The sequence below is a fragment of the Scylla paramamosain genome, chromosome 49 (genome assembly GCF_035594125.1).
Source record: "Scylla paramamosain isolate STU-SP2022 chromosome 49, ASM3559412v1, whole genome shotgun sequence".
In the NCBI taxonomy this organism is placed as follows: domain Eukaryota; kingdom Metazoa; phylum Arthropoda; class Malacostraca; order Decapoda; family Portunidae; genus Scylla; species Scylla paramamosain.
The window spans coordinates 5,021,250-5,043,343 of NC_087199.1; the positions used below are offsets into that span (position 1 = coordinate 5,021,250).

General features: G+C 39.6%; 1 protein-coding gene across 2 annotated transcripts in view; it reads right to left on the bottom strand.

The window, feature by feature from the left end:
* Positions 1-22,094, bottom strand: part of LOC135095594 (serine/threonine-protein phosphatase 6 regulatory ankyrin repeat subunit A-like) — a 126,448-nt gene that overhangs the window by 24,603 nt on the left and 79,751 nt on the right. For both annotated transcript variants that reach the window (XM_063996509.1, XM_063996510.1), the window contains exons 8-9: positions 19,042-19,439; positions 13,908-14,213 (exon numbers count right to left, since the gene is read on the bottom strand). In XM_063996509.1, the coding sequence (XP_063852579.1) occupies positions 13,908-14,213; positions 19,042-19,439 (704 nt within the window). The remainder of the gene's footprint in view (positions 1-13,907; positions 14,214-19,041; positions 19,440-22,094) is intronic.

A 22,094-nucleotide genomic window follows, 5' to 3' on the forward strand; every position in this document is an offset into this window, starting at 1 on the left:
ACACATTCACTTCTACTTTCATGACGCGTCTCACTGGCTAGAACTCCTCGCATTATGAAACTCGTATATATGTAACACACTGACGCCATCAATGATTTTTTAACGTTTGTTGGCTTTCCTTTGAACGTCTTAAGATTTGGTTAGTTAGAAAGTAGGTAGGCTAAGTTTGGTTTGTTAGGTTAGGTTGGTCAGGTTTGGTTTGGTTAAGATTGATTAGGTTGGAAGGTAGGCTAGGTTTTGTTTGGTTAAGTTAGGTTAGTTAAGTTGGTTGGTTAGGTTTTGCTTGGTTAGGTTAGGTTTGGTTGGTTAGGTTTGATTTGGTTAAGTCAGGTTAGGTAGGAAGGTTGGTTAGGTTAGGTTTGGTTAAGTCAGGTCAGGTTAGGAATCCAATAATGAGTTGGAAGCTTATAGTAATGCCGCCAGTGAGTTTTCTTTTAATTGTTAGCTTTTTATCAGGAGTCCTATTGTAAGAAAATAGTCTAAACTGCGAACTGCACAGTGTTGATGAGCATTTACAGGGATATAACTTTTTTTCTTCTGTTGTTTTGATGCAGTTTGACTAATTTGCAATTAATTTTTGTCATAAATTACTGTTCCTTATGGTGGAGGGGTGGTAAAAATGAAAACCGACTGATTTGCAACAGAAAGTGATGCAGATCTTTTAAAAATCACACCAAAACTTATCAGAAAAAAAAAAGTCTTGTCCACCATATGGAGTTTGTAGATACTGAAAATTTACCCGGGATTGTTTCTTCATGTAATGGGGTTGATGAGCTGTATACCTCTCACCTAACTCATCTGACTATAAGAAATTCTTTGACTACTTAACTTCCAAAGTGGAGCACATTCTCTCTTCCATTTTGTAAAGATCTCCATTCTTGGAGACTTCAATGTTCACCACCAGCTTTGGCTTTCCTCTCCCTTCACTGACCATCCTGGTGAACTAGCCTTCAACTTTGCAACACAACCTGGAGCAATTGATGCAACACCCTACTCGTATTCCTGACCATCTTGGAGATACACTCAACCTTCTTGACCTTTTCCTGACCTCTAATTCTTCTGCATATGCTGTCACCCTCTCTTCTCCATTAGGCTCCTCCAACCACAATCTCATATCTGTATCTCGTCCTATCCTCAGGATCCCCCTAAGCGAAGGTGCTTGTGACGTTTTGCCTCTGCTAGTTGGGAGGACCTGAGGAGGTATTTTGCTGATTTTCCTTGGAATGACTACTGCTTCCGTGTCAGAAACCCGTTTTTGTGTGCCAAACACATAGCAGAGGTGATAGTGTCTGGCATGGAGGCGTACATTCCTCACTCTTTTTCTCGACCTAAACCTTCCAAGCCTTGGTTTAACACAGCTTGTTCTCATGCTATGCATGATAGAGAGGTGGCCAACAAAAGGTACTTAAGCCTTCCATCACCAGAATCTCATGCACTTTATATTTCTGTCCAGAACCATGCCAAGTCTGTTCTCCAACTAGCCAAAAACTCCTTCATTAACAGAAAGTGTCAAAATCTTTCAAAATCTAACTCCCCTCATGACTTCTGGCATCTAGCCAAAAATATCTTCGTTCAAGCCTTTGCTAAAAAAGCTACCTTGGATGATTCTGAGTTTGTTCCTCCCTCTCCTCCTCCCTCTGACTACTTCTTGGTACCTATTAAAATTCTTTGCAATGATGTTTTCCATGCCCTCACTGGCCTAAATCCTCCAAAGGCTTATGGACCTGATGGGGTCCCTACTATTGTTCTCCGAAACTGTACCTCCGTGCACAGTTTCGCCTAGTCTTTCGCCTTGCCTAGTCAAACTCTTTCACTCTGTCTGTCAACATCTACCTTTCCTTCTTGCTGGAAGTTTGCCTACATTCAGCCTGTTCCTAAAAAGGGTGACCATTCTAATCCCTCAAACTACCGTCCTGTTACTTTAATTTCCTACCTATCTATAGTTTTTTAATGTATCCTCAACAGAAAGATTCTTAAACATCTATCACTTCACAACCTTCTATCTGGTCACCAGTATGGTTTCCATCAAGGCCGCTCTACTGGTGATCTCCTGGCTTTCCTTACTGAGTCTTGGTCATAAGACTTTCTTCTTTCTCTCACCCCTATTCTGTCCACCTCTCTAACGCAAGAGTTAACCAGTATTTTCAATCATTCACCGCTTTCTCTGGTAAACTCTGGAACTCTCTGCCTGCTTCTGTATTTCCACCTTCTTATGACTTGAATTCCTTCAAGAGGGAGGTTTCAAGACACTTATTCATCAATTTTTGACCACTGCTTTGACCCTTTTATGGGACTGGCATTTCAGTGGACATTTTTTTTATTAGATTTTTGTTGCCCTTGGCCAGTGTCCTTCCTATATTAAAAAAAGAAAAAAAAATCCCCTTTTAGAGATTTTGGTGAAACTTTTGCTGTTGGCTTGGACATATCAAAAGCTTTTAATAGAGTCTGGCACAAAGCTTTGATTTCCATACTATCTTCCTACGGCTTCTATCCTTCTCTCTGTAACTTCATCTCAAGTTTCCTTTCTGACCTTTCTATTGCAGCTGTGGTAGACGGTCACTGTTCTTCTCCTAAATCTATTAACAGTGGTGTTCCTCAGGGTTCTGTCCTGTCACCCACTCTCTTCTTATTATTCATTAATGATCTTTTAAACCAAACTTCTTGTCCTATCCACTCCTACGCTGATGATACCATCCTGCACTTTTCCACGTCTTTTCATAGACGTCCAACCCTTCAGGAAGTAAACATCTCACGCAGGGAAGCCACAGAACGCTTGACTTCTGATCTTTCTAAAATTTCTGATTGGGGCAGAGCAAACTTGGTATTGTTCAATGCCTCAAAAACTCAATTCCTCCATCTATCAACTCGACACAACCTTCCAGACAACTATCCCCTCTTCTTCAATGACACTCAACTGTCCTCCTCTACTACACTGAACATCCTCGGTTTGTCTTTTACTTATAATCTGAACTGGAAACTTCACATCTCATCTCTAGCTAAAACAGCTTCTATGAAGTTAGGTGTTCTGAAATACCTCCGCCAGTTTTTCCCACCACCCAGCTGCTAACTCTTAACTTATCCATCCATGTATGGAGTATGCTTCACATGTCTGGGGGGGTTCCACTCATACCGCTCTTCTAGACATGGTGGAATCAAAAGCTTTTTGTCTCATCAACTCCTCTCCTCTAACTGACTGTCTTCAGCCTCTCTCTCATCGCCGCAATGTTGGATCTCTAGCTGTCTTCTACTGCTATTTTCATGCTAACTGCTCTTCTGATCTTGCTAACTGCATGCCTCCCCTCCTTCCATGGGCTCACTGCACAAGACTTTCTTCTTTCTCTCACCCCTATTCTGTACACCTCTTTAATGCAATAGTTAACCAGTATTCTGTCATTCATCCCTTTGTCTAGTAAACTCTGGAACTCCCTGCCTGCTTCTGTATTTTCACTTTCCTATGACTTGAATTCCTTCAAGAGGGAGGTTTCAAGACACTTATCCTTCAGTTTTTTACTACCACTTTGGACCCTTTTCTGGGACTGGCATCTCAGTGGGCTTTTTTTATCTATTTTTTTTTTTTTCATTGGATTTTTGTTGCCTTGGCCAGTGTCCCTCTTACATAAAAAAAAAAAAAAATTGCTTGTGTATTATATCACTGGTAAAATACATTCCAAAATAATCAGTGGGCATGGCATCAATGTTGGGTGGATGTTTGAATCCACTGGCTCTTGTAAAAAGAACAGGAGAAGGCCAAACATCACCTTGCAGTGACGCACACCCCCCCATCTGTGCAGACGATGCACCTGCTGACTGAATAATCTCATTGTCACCACTATTACTTTCACTGTTTGCTGTGAGAGTAGCAGAATCATCATCACTTATGACTTCATCGACAGCTAAGTCATCTAGGATTACTTCTTCCTCATTGGTGTCGGCATAGTCATCACCTTTAGTTTCTTCAAGGTCAGAAACAGCCAGCATCACCACACCCTCCCCATTCCACTCCATCATGCCAGCACCATGTACTCTTACCTAAGCAAATAACAAGACAAAAATGAAAAGTCTTAGTAATGATATGTTCCTGAAGTATTTATTTATCTATGGAAATACATGTGTATCTTCTGTCTTGCCTACAAATTGATAAAAATTATAAAATACAGCACATTCTTATTGGTGTACTCATCACGCTCACAGCTGGCGCGCTCACAACATCACGAACATATCCTTGTAAAAGTTAACACTTGATCGACCAAGTGTCCACCATCTTGAAAACAATGGGCCAATGATAGGCCTTGATGTGTGAAGGATAGCCTAAAACCTAAACAAACTGTACAGCATAAAACAAGCGCGGAGTTTGAAAAGCGCCACGATTATGCCTGACGGGGTAAAAGGGTTAAGTAGTCTCTCATTCAGTTTAGCATTGTCCCTCTCAGTCCTCCTATACGTTCCATCTTCCATAATAGTATTTTATGTGGAAGTTTATGAAAAGCTTTTTTGATGTCCAAATACACTTCATCTACCCACCCATCTCTGCTTTGTACTTCATCTATTACTCTTGTATAGAAACTTAGTAAATTTGTCACACATGACCTTCCTTTTCTGAAACCTAATTAGTTGTTTGCTATAACTTCATTCTCTTCCAAATATTTCACCCACTTTTTCTTGATCACTATTTCACAGGTCTTTTCCACAGCATTAGTCGGCAACACCGGTCTAGAATTTAGTGGCTCAGTCCTCCTTCCTCCTTTGTGTATTGGCAGTATATTTGCTCTTTTCCACTCCTTTGGTACTCCTCCCTCTATCAGTGAGCTGTTAATCACATCCCAAATTGGCTTTACTCTTGTTCTCTACATTCCTTTAGTGTCCAGCCTGATACTCCATCAGGCCCCAGTGCCTTCCTGACATCAGCTTCTCTAACAATTTGCCAATTTCATGCTTTTCCACCAAGACTTCCCGTAACCCACCCCCCGCCGCACTCTCTCATTTAGTTCTGTAAAATCAGCTTCCACATTGAACACAGACTTGAAACTCTCATTCATTATTTCACTTATCTCTTCTGTTGTCTGATATGTCCTTTCTCCCTGTACTGTCTTGTCAATGGTCTCTCTGCTTGTCATCTTTCCATTGATATATCTGTAAAAAAAGCTTGGGCTCTTCTTCACATTCCTTTACCATATCCTTTTCAATTTTTTTCTCCTCCTCTCTTCTTATTCTAACATACTTATTCCTTACCTCCTTATACTGCTGTCTGTTATTTTAATTTGTTTGCTTCTTCAGTTTCTTCCAAGCTATATCCTTTCTCTTCTTAGTTTCTGCACATCAGACATTATACCAAATATGTTTGCTCCGCCTTACTTTATATACAGGTACATACTTCTGCACACCCTCATTGTATTTCTTCAGGAATGTTTTGTATTTCTCTTGCACTGTCTTGCCTTCCATAAGTCTCTTTTAATCAATACTCGCAAAGAATTTTCTCAATTCTGCAATATTTGTCTGCACAATTTAATCTTCCATTTTTATAATCCTCCTTACATGGTAGAACCTCTCAATCCTGCAGCACCACTTTTAACACCACATGGTCGCTTTTTCCCATTGGACTCGAGAGTTTAATGCTTGAACAGGGTTCCTTTATCTTTATTTTATTTATTCTTTTTTTATTAATTAATTAATTAATTTATTTATTTTTGTAAACACCAGGTCTAGCATAGATGGTTCTCTGTATCTGGTAAATTCCTCCACCCACTCGTCCATTGTATTCATCATAGCTAACTGTAGCATTTCTTCACTCCACACTCCATAACAAGCTTGTCCTGCTTTTCCAGAATGCCAGAGATCAGTTCCCTCACGCACCTTATTTCTCTCTCTACGCTGGTTATCCTCCTTATATTTCCTTTTTCTTCTCTGAACCCTGAAAGTTGTGTCATGGGGGAAAGGAGGTATGCACATATTGTTCCATGTCTGTATCTATTATTATCTAACTTACCCTTAAAATTATGAATAGTTTTTGCTTGTACCACATTCTTACCTAGACAGTTCCATGCATCAACTACTCTCTGTGGAAAACTATTCTTTTTGGTACCTCTTCTACAAATTTTCTTTTTCAGCTTCTTTCCGTGTCCTCTAGTATGTCTCTTATCCCACGTTACAGTGTCATTGCTGTCTAGCTCTTCCAATCCTTCCATTAGTCTGTGTATCATAATTAAGTCTCCTCTTTCCCTTCTTTGATCCAAAGTTGGAAAGTTTAGTTTTTCTAGTCTCATTTCGTATGTCTCTTCACTTAGTTTGGGATCATCTTTGTTGCTGCTCTTTGTTTCCTCTCCAGTTTACTGATATGTTTCTTGAGACTTGGTGACCATACTATAGTTTCAGACGAATTGTTACAGCTCGTTTCCTCATCATTTCTTCATCCAAGTACGCTAATGCAATTCTTATATTCCTTAGCAAATTCATTGTTTCCCCAACATCTTGTTTATATGGTAATCATATGCTACTATCACAACAAGGTCTGTTTCCTTTATTCTTTTTCCAGTATAGTCATCTCCCAACTTGCAATCACTAGATGGTCTTTTTTTACTCTCCCCAAATTCCAATAAGCTGCATTTTTTTTACAATAAAATTAATTTCCCATTTACAGTTCCATTTATCAATTTGGTTCACATTCTGACCCTCTTCCCTTTTGCAGAGATCTCCATTCTTGGAAACTTCAATGTTCACCACCAGCTTTGGCTTTCCTCTCCCTTCACTGACCATCCTGGTGAACTAACATTCAACTTTGCTATCCTCCATGACCTAGAGCAATTGGTGCAACACCCTACTCGTATTCCTGACCGTCTTGGTGATACACCCAACATTCTTGACCTTTTCCTGACCTCTAATCCTTTTGCTTATATTGTCACCCTCTCTTTTCCATTGGGCTCCTCCAATCACAATCTCATATCTGTATCTTGTCCTATCACTCCAATCCCTCTTCAGGATCCCCCTAAGCGAAGGTGCTTCTGGCGTTTTGCTTCTGTTAGTCGGGGGGACATCAGGAGGTAATTTGCTGATTTTTCTTGGAATGACTACTGCTTCTGTGTCAGGGACCCGTCTTTGTTTTCGTGCTATACCTCTGCTAGTTGGGGGGACCTGAGGAGGTATTTTGCTGATTTTCCTTGGAATGACTACTGCTTCCGTGTCAAAGAATTGTCTTTGTGTGCTAAGCTCATAACAGAGGTGATAGTGTCTGGCATGGAGGTGTACATTCCTCACTCTTTTTCTCAACCTAAATCTTCCAAACCTTGGTTTAACACAGCTTGTTTTCGTGCTATACATGATAGACAGGTGGTTCACAAAAGGTACTTAAGCCTTCCATCACCAGAATCTCATGCACTTTACATTTTTGTCCGGAACCATGCCAAGTCTGTTCTCCAACTAGCCAAAAACTCCTTCATTAACAAAAGTGTCAAAATCTTTCAAGATCTAACTCACCTCGTGACTTCTGGCATCTAGCCAAAAATATCTCCAATAACTTTGCTTCTTCTTCTTTCCCTCCTCTATTTCAACCAGATGGCACCACTGCTATCACATCTATTTCTAAAGCTGAACTCTTCGCTCAAACCTTTGCTGAAAACTCTACCTTGGACGATTCCGGGCTTGTTCCTCCCTCTCCTCCACCCTCTGACTATTTCATGCTACCTATTAAAATTCTTCGCAATGATGTTTTCCATGTCCTTGCTGGCCTAAACCCTCGGAATGCTTATGGACCTGATGGGGTCCCTCCTTTTGTTCTCCAAAACTGTGCCTCCATGCTTGCACATTGCCTAGTCAAATTCTTTCAGCTCTGTCTGTCAACATCTACCGTTCCTTCTTGCTGGAAGTTTGCCTACATTCAGCCTGTTCCTAAAAAGGGTGACCATTCTAATCCTTCAAACTACCATTCTATTGCTTTAATTTACTGCCTATCTAAAGTTTTTGAAACTATCCTCAACATGACGATTCTTATACATCTATCACTTCACAACCTTCTATCTGATCGCCAGTATGGGTTCTGTCAAAGCCGCTCTACTGGTGATCTGGCTTTCCTTACTGAGTTTTGGTCATCCTCTTTTAGAGATTTTGTTGAAACTTTTGCTGTTGCCTTGGACATATCAAAAGCTTTTGATAGAGTCTGGCACAAGGCTTTGATTTCCAAACTACCCTCCTACGGCTTCTATCCTTCTCTCTGTAACTTCATCTCAAGTTTCCTTTCTGACCATTCTATTGCTGCTGTGGTAGACGGTCACTGTTCTCCTAAATCTATTAACAGTGGTGTTCCTCAGGGTTCTGTCCTGTCACCCACTCTCTTCTTATTATTCATTAATGATCTTCTAAACCAAACTTCTTGTCCTGTCCACTCCTACGCTGATGATACGACCCTCTACTTTTTCACGTCTTTTCATAGACGTTTAACCCTTCAGGAGGTAAACATTTCACACAGGAAAGCCACAGAACGCTTGACTTCTGATCTTTCTAAAATTTCTGATTGGGGCAGAGCAAACTTGGTACTGTTCAATGCCTCAAAAACTCAATTCCTCCATCTATCAACTTGACACAACCTTCTAGACAACTATCCCCTCTTCTTCATTGACACTCAACTGCCCCCTCTACTACACTGAACATCCTTGGTCTGTCTTTTACTTATAATCTGAACTGGAAACTTCACATCTCATCTCTAGCTAAAACAGCTTCTAAGAAGTTAGGTGTTCTGAGACGTCTCCGCCAGTTTTTCTCACCCCCCCCGCAGCTGCTAACTATGTACAAGGGCCTCATCTGTCCATGTATGGAGTATGCTTCACATGTCCAGGGGGGGTTCCACTCATACTGCTCTTCTAGACAGGGTGGAATCAACAGCTTTTCATCTCATCAACTCCTCTCTTCTAACTGACTGTCTTCAGCCTCTCTCCCACTGCCGCAATGTTGCATCTCTAGCTATCTTTTACTGCTATTTTCATGCTAACTGCTCTTCTGACCTTACTAACTGCATGCCTCCCCTCCTCCCGTGGCCTCGCTGCACAAGACTTTCTTCTCTCTCTCACCTCTGTTCTGTCCACCTCTCTAATGCAAGAGTTAAGCAGTATTCTCAACCATTCATTCCTTTCTCTGGTAAACTCTGGAACTCCCTGCCTACTTTTGTATTTCCACCTTCCTATGACTTGAATCCCTTCAAGAGGGAGGTTTCAAGACACTTATCCATCAATTTTTGACTACTCCTTTGACCCTTGTATGGGACTGGCATTTTAGTGGGCATTTTTTTTTTTTTACTGGATTTTTGTTGCCCTAGGCCAGTGTCCCTCCTACATAAAAAAAAAAAAAACAACTCTCCATTCTGTTTTCGTCTTCGCCAGCCATTTGTTTATGCTTATCAGCTTTTCCACCTATTGCTTAGGCACTACCATCCTATGCCATTTCTCTTGTTTATTTATTTTTTTTCTGACTAAAGGGCGGGACAGAACATATAGCATAGCTCCATACCTTTTTGTGACCACAACTTAGGCCTGGAGTTTGTGTTTATTCCAACTTCTATCCAGCAAAGTTGTATTTCTTCTGGAGCCCTCTTGCAACACATCTGATCAAGGCACGTGCCACACAATGTGTGTGTGTGTGTGTGTGTGTGTGTGTGTGTGTGTGTGTGTGTGTGTGTGTGTGTGTGTAGCTGTTTATGTGAAAAATGTTCATTCATGCATAATACTATGATATATATTTTAATTTCTTGTTTACTGCATTATGTCTCTTTGAGTAACTTTTCCTAATTACTATACTGGTAAAAGTAGAGTTTCTTATGAATTTCTGTTGCCATTACATTTTAATATGTTTTATTTTCTCTAAGTAACTCATGCTTTGTCCTTTTCATACAAATGGTGATACTGGTGTCACCTCTATGAGACACTTTGCCTTGAGATGGTACACACATCACCAATTTATGTGTCTGCTATGCTCATATACATGTGTTTGTGGTTGGAATATAGACTTCTGTCGCCAGAGACAAAACTCTTGGTAGTTTCAAGCAATGTTAAGCCATTACTTGCAGCTGAAACTAGCCAGGCTAGATGAAAACTGAAAACTGTGGTCTCTCATAAAGCCCTCAGCAGTCAGGTGATAGTGTGGGCTTTCCTGAGGCAAGTGTACACTATTGTCCCCAGACTGAAGATTGTGTGCCAGTGCCACTTGTAGTGAATGTACACATTTGAAAGCCACCATGACTAACACATTACCCATCCATGAGATGATGTTCCTTGTCAGGTGCCTGCACAGTGCCCCATCACTGAGCAGCAGCTTGGGACAGCAGTCGAGACACCACCACAGCCTTGCCTCAAGCCTTTTGACTGCTGTTATTTGCTTTAGAATGTTGTGTTATAATTGTATATTTTATCAACTTTTCCACATCAGTTCATGATTGTCTTTGAACTGTTGTTAAATTGATCTGAACCTTTGTTTTGTTTTGTGTAGAAACACCGCTTTCCAGAGAGATTTACAAATATGAATCTGGTATATGAAAGACAATCTTGAATTTTTGAAGTTATGATAATTATTAACAAAACAGCTGAAATATTTTTGAAATGTTTTCAGGGCTTAGAAAAATCAGGATGCTCCAAAACATCATCAATAAGCTCAGAAAACAAGTGAAGGGACTGAGGCAGCACACCCTGAAGAGTCTGCAGCAGCTGAAAACTCCATTTCTCTATATGCAAGCCCTGAAGTGCAAGAGTTCATCAAAGGACAGGTAATTAATGGCTTAAGAAATAAGAAGGGCAGAAGATATGGGGAGCAAGGAAGGAAGTTTGCTCTGGCCTTACACTACCATAGTCCTAAAGCATATAGGTTTTAAGCTCTTTTTTCACTCCCCAGTACTTCTAGTGTTCAGCTTTGGCTAAGAAAAACTTCCATCCAATTAGGTTGGAGCAAACAAACTCTGACAGTCCTGAGGAAGAGAGCAGAGACCATGTCAAAGGAAGAGACTCTTTGTTGCATGCATTTGATGTAATGTCCATCAGAGAATCTCTCCATTTTGACCAGGCCTCTGATTCCATCATTGGTACGAAGGTTTTTGGAGACCATGGCAAGAGTCTGAAGCAGGCAGACCATGCACTTGTGTTCATGGTTGGTCAGGAAGTGGAAAATGATTAGGTTAGGTTAGATCAGGTTGTGTTATGATAGGTCAGGTCAGGTTATGTTATGTTATGTTTGGTCAGGTTAGGTTAGATCAGGTCAGGTCAGATTAGGTTAGAATTGCCTTATTTCAAGCTCTCGTCACCATTCAAGTAAAAAAAAAAAAAGACCATTTTCGTGTTCCTCGCCCATGTACCCCGCTTCCCGATGAGCCCCCCAAGGTCACAGGGGGATGAGAGGAGAAGAGGCAGAGTGAAGTAATTCTGACATGTTTTGTGCTCCAACTCATCTATAACATCAACAAACAATAACGAATATCATAGTTTTGTAGTCTGCAGTTTGAATGTATTGTAGAAATTTATCCTCCTCAGCCATGTATTAGTTAGGTTATGTTATGCCTGCTTAGGTTAGGTGGCTTAGATTAGGCTAGGTCAGGTTAAGTTAAAACCCTTCAGAGAGTCTCTTCGTACTGTTAGCAGAGCTTGACTTGGAGAACACATTGTGTTCACCTCCCAACCCCTCCACACTTGCACCAGTCAGTATGTGGCTCAAGATTTGTCATCAGGAGCAAGACTAATCAGCTGATCATTTGAAGAATCACATCGTGTTAATTTTTTTTTAAATACTGGGATGATGTGAGTTGTCTACTTTTCTTTGCTGGTCTCATTGTGAATTGCATGCTTCACCTGTTCACATTTTTGATGAGTGCTTTCCTTCAAGTAGGATGTGATGCACTCTCTGTAAATACAAGACTTGGATTTTGTGACACCTGTGAGTGCTTTCAAGCATACTTATCAGTCTACCATCAGACTGCAATACTGCCCATGCTAGCTAGATGCTGCTTAAACTGAGCAGCTGGTTAGTCAGGTGCACATTTTATATTGGCTACACTGACACAAAGTGTTATTGATGTTCACTTGACAGTTGCAGGGTGTTCATGGACGTGACCATAAGGACTGCCAATAATAGGCCCAATGACAAGCTGAGGAGTGAATTTCCTTGCTCTGTGGAGATCCAGGGGAACCACAATCATCCCCTTGGCTCTGCTGATGCCCTCGGCGAAACAAGGGTGCCCTCAAATACAGGAGAGGTGTTTCAGAGCTATTTTGACCAAGGAATAGTAAAATCCTTGTTATTATTATTATTATTATTATTATTATTATTATTATTATTATTATTATTGTTGTTATTATTATTTATAATTCTTTTATTTATTTAATTTTTTTTATTTCCTTTTTCCTTTGAAAAACAGCACTGGATAGGGATTATGGGGTAGAGAAAAAGCAGGATGAAGATAGAGGTGTTTTATTCCATGCATGTTTCAACAAGCTGCCTTCACAGGGAATAAATTCTCACTGAAGAAGACAGTTCATAAAAATATTTAGGAATGAAAGGTCTCGTGCTTCATCCTGCTTCCTTGCAACCACTACAGACCCCATGCACTTGTGCAGCCTAGAGAAATTGTCTGATGTCTTCATGTTGGCTTGCAGCTATTACAGGATGAAATACAATTTGTCTTCTGAATTAGAGAATTAGTGTTCAACTAGACACTTGAGTTATTTTCTTCATAACAGTCTGCCCTGTTAAATATTTTTACCTTTTCTTTGAGAAGTGTGTACACCAACTACTGAAATATATGCACTGCATCACAACTTACTCAACAAAACAGGTTACCAACCTTATAGCACAACCATTACATGTAAGCTTAGCAGATGATTAATTAATATCTATAAGCATCTGTTGAAATTAAACAATAGTTCATATATTTAGGATGAATTTAGAATCACAAATGTGGTAAAGCCACAGAACGCTTGATTTTTTATATTTCAAAAATTTCTGATTGGGGCAAAGCAAACTTGGTATTTTTCAATGCCTCAAAAAACTCAATTCCTCCATCTATCCACTAGACACAACCTTCCAGACAACTATCCCCTCTTCTTCAATGACACTCAACTGTCCCCTTCTTCTACAATGAACATCCTCAGTCTGTCCTTTACTTATAATCTGAACTGGAAACTTCACATCTCATCTCTAGCTAAAACAGCTTCTATGAAGTTAGGTGTTTTGAGACGTCTCTGCAAGTTTTTCTCACCCACCCCAGCTGCTAACTCTGTACAAGAGCCTTATCCGTCTATGTATGGAGTATGCTTCACATGTCTGGGGGGGGTTCCACTCATACAGCTCTTCTAGACAGGGTGGAATCAAAAGCTTTTCGTCTCATCAACTCCTCTCCTCTAACTGACTGTCTTCAGCCTCTCTCTCATCGCCACAATGTTGCATCTCTAGCTGTCTTCTACCGCTATTTTCATGCTAACTGCTTTTCTGATCTTGCTAACTGTATGCCTCCCTTCCTCCCGCGGCCTCGCTGCACAAGACTTTCTTCTTTCTCTCATCCCTATTCTGTCCATCTCTCTAATGCAAGAGTTAACCAGTATTCTCAATCATTCATCCCTTTCTCTGGTAAACTCTGGAACTCCTTGCCTGCCTCAGTTTTTCCACTTTCCTATGACTTGAATTCTTACAAAAGGGATGTTTCAAGACACTTATCCTTCAATTTTTGACTACCGCTTTGGGCACTTTCATGGGACTGGCATCTCAGTGGGCATTTTTTTTATTGGATATTTGTTGCCCTTGGTCAGTTTCCGTCCTACATAAAAAAATAAATAAATAAATAAAATGATGCAAATTATTATAAACGAAAACATTTTGCATCAGCTTCATATTTGTTAATGTTATAAAAATAAATATAATAAGCACACTCACACACACACACACACACTCACTTGTTCACAGTGGTGACGCTGTAGTCCCTTAATCACGGAGTCATGGCCTTGTTGCCGTGCCAGGTCAGCGGGGGTCATGTTGTCAGGAGTGGTCACATGAGGGCTCACGCCGCGTCGCAGCAAAGCCTCCACAGCACCACTGGGAGCCCCGCACAGCGCCGCGGCATGAAGAGGCGTCAGGCCATCATGGCTCAGCGCGTGACCATCATAATCCCTGGGGATGGTAGCCATGGCTGCCTCGTTGCCCGCCACCAGCAGGGACAAGACGCTGTTGTGTTGGTCTTCGTGCAAGCCCTGCCACGCCCTCTGTGATGACCAGCAGACATTGTTGCTGCCCACTTGTGTCACATCGCACCACCACTACCACCAGTACCACCACTAATAATATAAAATTAACACCACTACCACCAACACCACCACCACCATCAGTACAACTCGCACTATTAAATGATCACTATCACCACCACCACCATCATTACCACCACTACTACTGTAAAATAACTACCACTATCCACACCACCGTCACTACCACAATCATTACCTCCATCACAACTATATGGATAATCAAGGTAATGAGAGGGATATATATATATATATATATATATAGAGAGAGAGAGAGAGAGAGAGAGAGAGAGAGAGAGAGAGAGAGAGACTAATGAAAATATTGACAATAATTATAATTATGATAACAATAATAATAATAATAATAATAATAATAATAATAATAATAATAATAATAATAATAATAATCCTAATAATAATGATGAAAACTATTATAAGACACCTGCCGAAACGATAATTACTCCCATTGAGGTCTAAAGCAGGGGGGTGCTGTGAATTTATCATTAAACCCAGTTGTGACCTCATTGAACGTTTCCCTTTGTGTCTCACAACACAAGGGGGCAGTCACAGCCTGCCCTTTAAAGACAACTCTCTTCCTCCACACAAAACTACAAGCACCTAATAACACACACACCCTTCACTCAAAAATTTCAAAATCATCAAGGCGACTCCAACACCAGCCTCAGAGTTCCCATCTGGGGAGGGGATCATAAATGTCCCCAGGTCGGACTGCCTTTCTGTCTTGACATCCCCCCACTTCAACTTTTTTCTTCATTAACTTCTGCGACATTCGCGGTCTAAGATCTAATTTTCAATCTGTAGAACACCACCTCTCCTCTTCTAAACCTCATCTTCTTTTCCTCATTGAAACTCAGGTGTCTGAGGCAACTGACAGTAGCCCCTTTTCTGTTCCCTCCTACTTTCTCTATCCTCATTTTCGATCCAAAGCTGGATGTTGCGTTTATGTGCGCAATGATTTAATCTGCTCTCCTGCCACGCTCTTGAATCTTCCGAGTTTTCCACCATCTGGCTACGACTACAGAGTCACTCTCAAACTAAATTTATCTGTGCTGTATATACCTTTCACCTAACTCCTCTGACTATAAGAATTTCTTTGACTACTTAACTTCCAAAGTGGAGCACATTCTGACCCTCTTCCCTTTTACAGAGATCTCCATTCTAAGACACTTCAATGTTCACCACTAGCTTTGGCTTTCCTCTCCCTTCACTGACCATCCTGGTGAACTAGCCTTCAACTTTGCTATCCTCCACAACCTAGAGCAATTGGTGCAACACCCTATTCGTATTTCTGACCGTCTTGGAGATACGCCCAATATTATTGACCTTTTCCGGACCTCTAATCCTTCTGCTTATGCTGTCACCCTTTCATCTCCGTTGGGCTCCTCCGATCACAATCTCATATCTGTATCTTGTCCTATCGCTCCAATCCTTCCTCAGGATCCCCCTAAGCAAAGGCACCTTTGGCGTTTTGCCTCTGTTAGTTGGGGGGACCTGAGGAGGTATTTTGCTGATTCTCCTTGGAATGACTACTGCTTCCATGTCAGAGACCTGTCTTTGTGTGCTAACCGCATAACAGAGGTGATAGTGTCTGTCATGGAGGCGTATATTCCTCACTCTTTTTCTCGACCTAAGCCTTCCAAACATTGCTTCAACACAGCTTCTCGTGCTATACATGATAGAGAGGTGGCCCACAAAAGGTACTTAAGCTTTCCATCACCAGAATCTCATGCACTTTATATTTCTGCCCGGAACCATGCCAAGTCTGTTCTCCAACTAGCCAAAAACTCCTTCATTAACAGAAAGTGTCAAAACCTCTCAAGATCTAACTCCCCTCGTGACTTCTGGCATCTAGCCAGAAATATCTCCAATAACTTTGCTTCTTCTTTCCCTCCTCTATTTCAACCAGATGGCACCACTGCTATCACATCTATTTCTAAAGCTGAACTCTTCGCTCAAACTTTTGCTAAAAACTCTACCTTGGATGATTCTGGGCTTGTTCCTCCCTCTGCTCCACCCCCTGATTACTTCATTCTACCTATTAAAATTCTTCGCAATGATGTTTTCCATGTCCTTGCTGGCCTAAACCCTCGGAGGGCTTATGGACCTGATGGGGTCTCTCCTATTGTTCTCCGAAATTGTGCCTCCGTGCTTGCACCTTGCCTACTCAAACTCTTTCAGTTCTGTCTGTCAACATCCACCTTTCCTTCTTGCTGGAAGTTTACCTACATTCAGCCTGTTCCTAAAAAGGGTGACCATTCTAATCCTTCAAACTATCGTACTATTGCTTTAATTTACTGCCTATCTGAAGTTTTTGAATCTATCCTCAACATGAAGATTCTTATCTGCTGGTGATCGTCTGGCTTTCCTTACTTAGTCTTGGTCATCCTCTTTTAGAGATTTTGGTGAAACTTTTGCTGTTGCCTTCATATACATATCAAAAGCTTTTGTTAGAGTCTGGCACAAAGCTTTGATTTCCAAACTACCCTCCTACGGCTTCTATCCTTCTCTTTGTAACTTCATTTCAAGTTTCCTTTCTGACCGGTCTATTGCTGCTGTGGTAGACGGTCACTGTTCTTCTCCTAAATCTATTAACAGTGGTGTTCCTCAGGGTTTTGTCCTGTCACCCACTCTCATTAATGATCTTCTAAACCAAACTTCTTGTCCTATCCACTTTTACGCTGATGATACCACCCTGCACTTTTTTCACGTCTTTTCATAGACGTTCAACCCTTCAGGAGGTAAACATTTCACGCAGGGAAGCCACAGAACACTTGTCTTTTAATCTTTCTAAAATTTTTGGTTTGGGGCAGAGCAAACTTGGTATTGTTCAATACTTCAAAAGCTCAATTCCTCCATCCACCAACTCGACACAACCTTCCAGACAACTATTTCCTCTTCTTCAATTACACTCAACTGTCCCCCTCTTCTACATTGAACATCCTTGGTCTGTCCTTTACTTATAATCTGAACTGGAAACTTCACATCTCATCTCTAGCTAAAACAGCTTCTATGAAGTTAGGTGTTCTGAGACGTCTCCGCCAGTTTTTCTCACCCCCCCCAGCTGCTAACTATGTACAAGGGCCTTATCCGTCCATGTATGGAGTATGCTTCACATGTCATTGGGAGTTCCACTCATACTGCTCTTCTAGACAGGGTGGAATCAAAAGCTTTTCGTCTCATCAACTCCTCTCCTCTAACTGACTGTCTTCAGCCTCTCTCTCACCGCCACAATGTTGCATCTTTAGCTGTCTTCTACCGCTATTTTCATGCTAACTGCTCTTCTGATCTTGCTAACTGCATGCCTCCCCTCCTCCCGCGGCCTTGCTGCACAAGACTTTCTTCTTTCTCTCACCCCTATTCTGTCCACCTCTCTTACGCAAGAGTTAACCAGTATTCTCATTCATTCATCCCTTTCTCTGGTAAACTCTGGAACTCCCTACCTGCTTCTGTATTTCCACCTTCCTATGACTTGAACTCCTTCAAGAGGGAGGTTTCAAGACACTTATTCATCAATTTTTGAATACTGCTTTGACCCTTTTATGGGTCTGGTATTTCAGTGGACATTTTTTTTATTGGATTCTTGTTGCCCTTTCATAAAAAAAAATATCAATAACAATAATAATAATAATAATAATAATAATAATAATAATAATAACTATAATAATAATAATAATAATAATAATAATAATAATAATAATAATAATAATAACGATAATTTTAATAATAATAATAATAACAGTAATAAAAATAATAATAATAATAATAATAATAATAATAATAATAATGATAATAATAATAATAATAATAATAATAATAATAATAATAATAAGATGACGATGGTGATGATGATGATGATGATGACCGTGATAAAATGATGGTGAGGATAAGGAAGGACATTACAAAGTGGTGGTAATGATAATAAAGAGAATGAAACCAAGAAAACAACAATAAAAATCAACACTTACAACAACAGTACTAATATTAATGAAAAGAATAATAATACTAACAACAACAACAACAACAACAATAATAGTAATAAAAATGATAATAATAATAATAATAGTAATAATAATAATAATAATAATAATGATAATAATAATATTAATAATAATAATAATATTATTATTATTATTATTATTATTATTATTATTATTATTATTATTATTATTATGGCAATGATGAAAATATTAAGAAAAGCAAAAATACCTGTTAATGATAATGATAATATATATAAAAAAGATGTAATAATAATAATAAAAATATTACTACCGCTACTACTAGTAGTAGTAGTACTGCTACTACTACTACTACTACTACTACTACTACTACTAATAATAATAATAATAATAATAATAATAATGATAATAATAATAATAATAATAATAATAATAATAATTATTATTATTATAATAATAATAACAATGATAATAAATAATAATATTAATAGTAATCATCATCAAATAATCAATCATTAAGTTTTTTTTTCGAGAAAATTTATTTTTATGATTATTTCAGGTATTATTTTTTTCTTATTATTGTCCTGTTATCATATTATCCCTACCCTATTACTATCTTATCAATTACTATTATTATCATTATTATTATTATTATTATTATTATTATTATTAATATTATTATTATTATTATTATTATTATTATTATTATTATTATTATTATTATTGTTATTATTATTATTATTATTACTACTATTATCCTTCCCTCCCTACACCATCATGCCCAGCCAACACAACTCATATGGCCACAGCCTTACCACTTCCTCCACATGCAGAATCTTGCTCCTGCCAACATTTTTGGCTAGCCAGGTCTCCACCTCGTGGCAGCCATACTGCATTGCCAACTCCAGTGGGGTGCGTCTGTCCTTCGACTGGATGTGTGGGTCAACATTTTTCTGCACCAGCCACTTCACAGCTGCTACACTTCCCCCGACCACAGCATGGTGCATGGGTGTGTAGCCACTACTGTCCCAGGCGGTGAGGGGCCAGTCAGCACCTGCCAGCTGCTCCAGTACCTCCACGCGGCCTTTAGAACTGGCGGTGTGCACCGGGGTGAGTGCCTCGAGGTGTGCGGGAGTGGGAGGGGTGACGGGGATGAGGGCTGCCACACACTGCTGGTGGCCCGACCTTGCAGCAAAGTGGAGGGCTGTCCACCCTGTGTGTGTGTGTGTGTGTGTGTGTGTGTGTGTATGTGAGGAGATAAGACTATGTTACAATTACTTTTATTATTATTACTTTTATTATTAGTAGTATTATTGTTATTATCATTATTATAATTACTATTATCATGATTATTATTACTATTATTGTTATTGTTATTACTATTATTATTATTATTATTATTTATTTATTTATTGACTTTAATTATTTTTATCTATATATTATTCGTCCATTTAAAGTTTCTACCAAACTCTGGTTCCATGTTTAAATATTTTGACTGAATCCTCTTCAGCAACTCCTTCCTTCCTTTTACACCTCCTCTTCCTCCTCCTTCTCCTCCTCCTCCTCTTAAAGAAGAGAAAAAGGAGGTGGAGGATGAGGGGGAGGAAAAGAAGAAAAAGAAGAGGAGGAGCAGAAGGAGGAGGAATAGGAAGAAAAAGAGGAAGAGAATTATTAAAGTAAAATGGAACTAGAATAGGAGGAAGAGGAGGATGGGAAAAAGAAGGAGGAGAGGAAGGAAAATGAGAAGGAGGAAGTGGAGGAGGAGGAGGAGCAAGAGAAGGATTAGGGTAAAATGGAGTTGGATTAGTAGGAGGAAGAAGAGGATCTGAAAAAGGAGGAGGAAGAAAAAGGAAGATGAGAAAGAGGAAGTGGAGGAGGAGAATTAGGGTAAAATCAAGCTAGAGTAAGAGGAGGAAGATAAGAATGGGGAAAAGGAAGAGAAAGAAAAGGAAAAGAAGAGGGAGATGAAGCAAGAGGAGAAGTAGGAGGAAAAGGAAGAGGAGGAGGAGAATTAGGATTAAATTAATTTGGAGTAGGAGGAGAAAGATGAAGATGGGGAAAAGGCGAAGGAAGAGAAAGAAAAGGAGGAGTGGGAGGAGGAGGAGGAAGAGGAAGAGAAGAATTAAGGTAAAATGGAGCTGGATTATGAGAAGGAAGGTGAGGACTGGGAAAAGGAGGAGAAAGAGAAGGAAAAGGACAAGGAGGAGGTGGAGGAGGAGGGTAAAAAGAAGCTTAAGTACATAGGAATACATAGAAATACATAGGGAAGACGAGTGATAGGAGGCCTTGCGACCTATGACGAGGTCACTCGTTCACTATACTACATCTATAATAAGCTATATACTTAGTAGGAGGCAAGGATAGAATAGAAGAAGCTCCTCCCCACCCACCACTCCGGCCGGTGTTACTCGGCAAGAAATAAAACGAAAAGTTCACCCCGATTGCTGAGAGGAACAATCGGGAAAATTTACATAGGAAAGATGAGGGAAAAAAAAAAGAGATCTAGTGTAACTACTACTATCGCTAAAAGAAAAAAAGTAAATAAATAAATGAATAAAAAAAAATAAATAAATAAATTATCGGAAACCATTTTCTTTATAAAACATATCTTTGTTTTGAAGGTAGCCACCGTATTAACTTGCACTACAGACGCTGGTAACTTGTTCCAACATTCAACTACTCTTACGTTAAAAAAGTTTCTTCGCAAATCGGTATTACATCGCTGTCCTTTAAGTTTCAAGCCGTTACTTCTTGTTACTGATTGCGACAGCTCAAAGAGATTTTTGTAATCTATCTCATCTATATTCTTAAGTATTTTGAACGTTTCGATGAGGTCACCTCGGATGCGACGATCTCTAAGAGAAAACATATCTAATCTTTTTAGACGTTCATCATAAGAGAGACCACGTATTCCTGGAATTAGTTTGGTTGCTCGTCTTTGCCCGCTCTCCAATTTTTTAATGTCTTTTTGATAACATGGAGACCAGAACTAAACTGCATATTCTAAATGCGGTCTCACTAATGACGTATGTAGATGCATTATGACTTCGGGTGTTTTACAATCAAAATTACGCGCAATAAATCCCAAGACAGTCTTTGCTTTACAACTCGCGGCCGTTGCACATTTCGAGTCATTTGTTATTAATAGCCCCAGTTCCTTCTTTTCAGTAACTTAGATTAAATTTTGTCCTTATAATCTATAATTATATTTTACATTGTTATGACCGATGTGCATTACTTTGCATTTATCCCCATTAAAATTTAAGCCATTTGTCGCTCCAGCTACTAAGGTTATCTAAATCTTGCTGGATGACATCACAGTCGTCTCTTGTAAGTACTTTGCCACCTAGTTTAGTATCATCAGCGAATTTGGATATTCTTGATATAATGCCGCAGTCTAAGTCATTTATATACATGAAAAAAAAAAAAAAGCAACGGATCCAAAACTGAACCTTGGGGGACACCACTCGTAACTTGAAGCCAGTCGGAAGCTTCTCCATAACTATTCGTTGTTTTCTATTTGTTAGCCAACTTTCAATCCAACCACACAACTGCTCTCCCATTCCGTGAGCTTTCAGTTTAATTAGGAGGTGTGTGTGTGGCACGGTATCAAACGCTTTCCTGAAGTCTAGATAGATTATGTCTGATGGAGCTCGCTCATCATAATTAGAGAATATGTAATTAAAAAATTCTAAGAGATTAGTTAAACATGATCTATTGTTCCGGAATCCATGCTAAGTGTCTAATATCAGTTTGTGGTTGCCAAGGAAGGAAGTGATTTTGTCTCTTCGTATTTTTTCTAAAATTTTCATAACTACCGAGGTGAAACTGATAGGTCTGTAGTTACCAGCTTCGCTTTTGCTACTTT